Below are 1,733 nucleotides of genomic sequence, written 5' to 3'. Positions count from 1 at the left end.
ACATCGCTCGCACCGCCATGTACTGCCTCATAGCCCTTGTATGGGCTCTCGTTGCCGCGACTGTTGTGTCGCTGCCGTCCCCCAAGACCTATCGCGAGGTCTCCATCGCCCGTCGTTCCAGCGGCGGGAACACGCCGGCGAACGACACCGAGTTCTCCGCATCCTCGGCCGGCGCCTTTTTGAGTGCGTCTGCGGTGAGTGTCTTATGCCTCTGTGCGTTACGCGCGCTGACAGGCTTGGCTTCCGCATAGGGCACATTCACGGGTGCCGTGGCGACGCTCATCGTTCCGTCGCTTGGTGTGCCTGAGGGCGAGGACCCTAATACCTCCACAGCCTACGGCGGATCCGCCTTTGTCGGCCTCGATACCTTCTCATGCCCGAACGGCATCGCAGCTGGTATCGAATTCAATCTCCAGAGCGGTTCACAAACCTTTAATGGTCAGTACGCGCACCTTGCTCTCTTCCTTGCATGCTGACAGACCATCTGTATCCTCCTAGTCTTTTACCAGACTTTTGGTGATAACGCCATTTCTTCCTCCCCTGACATGTCCCTTACGGCGGGCGACGCCATCATGATAAACGTCGCCATGACAAACACAACGTCAAGCACGGTTTACATTATTAACCAGAGCACGGGCCAGACCGTCTTCGACGTCGTCTCTACCGAACCTCTGTGCGGGGAGAATGCGCATTGGCTCCTACAGGGCATCGGCGGGGACGGTGTCCCCCTCCCCTTTCCCAACTTTGGCAAGATCACCTTCGCTGGTGCGAATGCGGAGACCATTTCAGGCCCTGTCGGCATCTCTGGCGCGACCATTATAGACCTAGAGCAGAATAATACTGTCCTTACTACCGTCTCGACCTCGTACACGAACGTCGATATTAGTTACATCTAATGTGGCAGAAAGGATGTATGTTTTGGGAGTCTCCGGAAGTGGAAAGGATATTATATATGACTTATTTATATATCCTACATGTTAAAGGAACCAATATTTACTCAACACTACTACTTGTATCACTGGGTGAAACGCGCATGGACTCTGGAGGCCCCAAGAACGCTCCCACGACGAAGAGTGCTGTACCGAGAACGCGTCTGCATGCAACACTTATAGTCTGGAGAATTTTTAGCGCGGGAACCGCACTGGCGGGAAGGGCAGCTTCCCTCTCTTCCTCTTTCCCCTCTGGCCAGAGGGTCTCTCGCCGCTTCGGCGGCTCGCCAGGCGCTTTGACCCAAGAGCTAAGATTAGGTGCTCATCAAACTCCCGCGCCTGCAGTACTGCAACAGGGAGCTGCCAGCTTGTTGACGCGCGTGCGATCAGTGATCTGCTTGCCATAGAAGGAATTTCTGTGATGGCTACCAGAGGACCTCGAATACTTCATTACATTCAGCGTGACTTGGTGCAACCAGCTGCATATATATACACTCTCAACACGCCCTCTACACCATGAATGCCAAGAGATGTCCTTCGTCTGTGCAGCTAGACACTTGGGGCCCTATCTTCACTGGTCTCACGGTGTCAACAAGTTGTGAGCACCACTCTGTTATTCTGTATGTATGTATAAAGAGAATGCCAGCGTACACCCCACCTGTGCCACACACAATTGTGACACAACAAGGTTCTTTATTGCTATTCACGAGTGTTTCACACACGAACAGAAGTGGCAGTGTGCAGGCAGTGTGCATCTGCTTGTACCTCATTGCTGACCCAGACTATTTCTCAGTTGGAGGAATG

General features: G+C 53.4%; 1 protein-coding gene across 1 annotated transcript; it reads left to right on the top strand.

Moving 5' to 3' along the window:
• Positions 1-251: 251 nt before the first annotated feature.
• Positions 252-896, top strand: PHACADRAFT_108317 (uncharacterized protein; the record flags this gene model as incomplete). Its single annotated transcript, XM_007402630.1, has 2 exons — positions 252-438; positions 499-896. Coding segments are annotated over 2 exons (585 nt in total), but the record flags the coding sequence as incomplete, so codon positions are not given.
• Positions 897-1,733: the final 837 nt, after the last annotated feature.

This window comes from Phanerochaete carnosa, assembly GCF_000300595.1.
Source record: "Phanerochaete carnosa HHB-10118-sp unplaced genomic scaffold PHACAscaffold_292, whole genome shotgun sequence".
NCBI lineage: Eukaryota > Fungi > Basidiomycota > Agaricomycetes > Polyporales > Phanerochaetaceae > Phanerochaete > Phanerochaete carnosa.
Note: the sequence above shows the minus strand (reverse complement) of the source record. Positions and strands in the feature narration are given on the sequence as shown.